At 38.5% G+C, this 2,327-nt stretch overlaps 1 protein-coding gene across 1 annotated transcript in view; it reads left to right on the forward strand.

Moving 5' to 3' along the window:
* LOC118332345 (alpha-mannosidase 2-like) overlaps nt 1-2,086 on the forward strand; it is a 9,772-nt gene extending 7,686 nt beyond the window's left edge. Inside the window, 2 exon segments of the mRNA XM_035667579.1 lie at nt 235-349; nt 611-2,086. Of these exon segments, the coding sequence (XP_035523472.1) occupies nt 235-349; nt 611-781 (286 nt within the window). The 3' untranslated portion in view covers nt 782-2,086.
* The last annotated feature ends 241 nt before the right edge of the window (nt 2,087-2,327 follow it).

The raw sequence follows: 2,327 nt of genomic DNA on the forward strand, positions 1-2,327 counted from the left end.
AGACGACGAGCAAACAACTGTTAAAATGCTCGTTTTCTGAATGGAGTTTGGTTGATCAGGGCTATGCTAACTTAGCTCACAGTAAAGTAACAGTTGGATCAATAACAGACTTTGTTTGGAAAAAGCTTTGGTCAGAAATATATTGATTGTTGTTTATTCAAATCATGTTTATATTATATTCCGAAGACGTCACAATCTATTGTTATATTATAATAACAATTATGTTTGTGGTAAACAGGAAGCAGGAAGTCCGTCACAGGAAGTGGCTCTCCTCCTCCACAGGAAGGGCTTTGATTGTAGCTCCGCCCCCGAGCCGCCGCTGCAGTGCACGTGGAGCGCGCACGAGGAGGTGGACACAACACACACTTATTTATTAATTTATTATTATTTATATGGTTTTCTTTTTTATTAATATATTAACATATTGCTTAAAGTTACATTCAAAACTTTTTTTCTTTGTTTTCAAATGTGTTTAATATTTTCTTTAAATCCGTTTCTTAGATTGAATAATTGCTTTATAGAATCTCGTCTGTTTTTAAAATAGTTTTTATTTGAATTTATTATGATTTATTGTTTGTTTCTTCTGAACTGAACGTGTTTCTGTTTTCAGGTAAACTTGGACGATATTTTCTCTCCTCTTCAGTTCGGTTCTGTCCGTCAGTCGGGTCTCACTCTGCTGCGAGAAGACGACGAGCCGGAATCTGGCCGACCACAGCGGGCGCCACACGTTGCTCGCCTGCGGCCGATGGAGATCAGCGCTTTCCGCGTGGAGATCGGCTAAAAAACCGGCAGCTAAAAGTCCAAATTCAACCAAAACTCTGTGACACAAAAACAATCGAGGGCGAAAATCTAAAGCCGCCAAACCGCTCGTGAACAGTTGGTGAAACGCTAATAATGAATTCGATCATTAATAATCAATCAAATGCTGGAAGAACAAATAAAAAGGGAAACACAGATAATACAAATAAATTCTAAAAACATTTAGAGAATAAAACAAACGGAGCATATTCAATTGTTACAGCTGCAGAGGTCAGTCGGGGTTAAAGGTCAACTATTCAGGGAATCAGGGAACAAACGGGTCAGTCTAAAGGTCAACCACACAAATACAGATTTTGTATAAATGAAGAAAAATAGAAAACACTGAACTTGTTTGTGTTTGAACACTAACGACACAGCTGTGGTTGCTACGGCAACAAGAAGGGACCAAACGAGCGGTTAGCTCGTCGTTCAGTGAATGTTTGTAATTTAGAAAAAAAACTGCTGTTTGCTTCGTTTACGTCCTTTTTTATCAATGAAGTGGGTTTTCTCAGTCTGCATGAAACAGGAAGTAGAGAGGAAGTTGTCACAGTTAATGATCGGCGTTTACAGCCGCCAATAGCACTGAGCTACGAGCTAGCATCAGTGAAGCCGGACCCGGGACCGAACACAAGAGACCGACAGGGAACCCGGTACCGAGGTTCGGCTCCTGGCGTCCCGGGACTCAGTTAGCCTAGCTGCACGTTAGCGGTTAGCTACTGATCAAACAACAATTTCCCCTAGGGGATCAATAAAGTGTATCTTTTTCTTCTTCAATCTGTCCATCAGAAACTGAATGACCTCGGTGCTGTATCGTTACTCCCTGTCGCTCTCGGTGGCTGTGTTCGATCCCGGTTCTGGCGCCTGCTAACGGCAGATACAGTTAGCTGTTAGCAGAGAGTCGTCACATCCAGTTTCACCAGAATCACTGAATCCAGTTATAACGATGGAAGTAGATTAACTCATTAGCTGAGCTACGTCGATAGTTTGAGATAAAAACACTGAAACTGATTCTGACTTCATGGAGACTCTCAATGTGGCATTGTGGGTAACCTGTGTTGATTTTATTGTGTAATTCTGCTCCGATTGTTGAATGTTTCCAGAATGCACATATTTACTTGATGATTTTGTCTTTTTGTGTATTTGCTGTGAAGTTTATGGAAACGATTCAATCTAATGGTTTTTTTATAATTAATAAATTCTCTATATATTTTAAAAAGGTAAATCACTGAAACTAATAAAGTCTTTAAAAGTTAAATTAAAAATATTTTTACTTCATATATCTGTTCAGAAATACAAAAATGTTTTCGTTTTGTTGTTTATTTTAATACAAAAATAAATTGTTTAATTTTTCTTCTTGTTTTCAAAGCGTTTTATATTTCTGTGACTAATTTTTTTATAGAAATTAAAGTATGAAGTTATTGACTGCTGGGATTATTTTCACTAATCAATCACATCAGTGAAAACGTGTCACATGGTCCTCAGACATGGGCATGGCCTAATGGCTCCTTATGGTGCGTTCGTTTTGTCTC

The sequence above is a fragment of the Morone saxatilis genome, unplaced genomic scaffold (assembly GCF_004916995.1).
Source record: "Morone saxatilis isolate NCDOM2014 unplaced genomic scaffold, NCSU_SB_2.0 Contig21, whole genome shotgun sequence".
NCBI classification, from domain to species: domain Eukaryota; kingdom Metazoa; phylum Chordata; class Actinopteri; family Moronidae; genus Morone; species Morone saxatilis.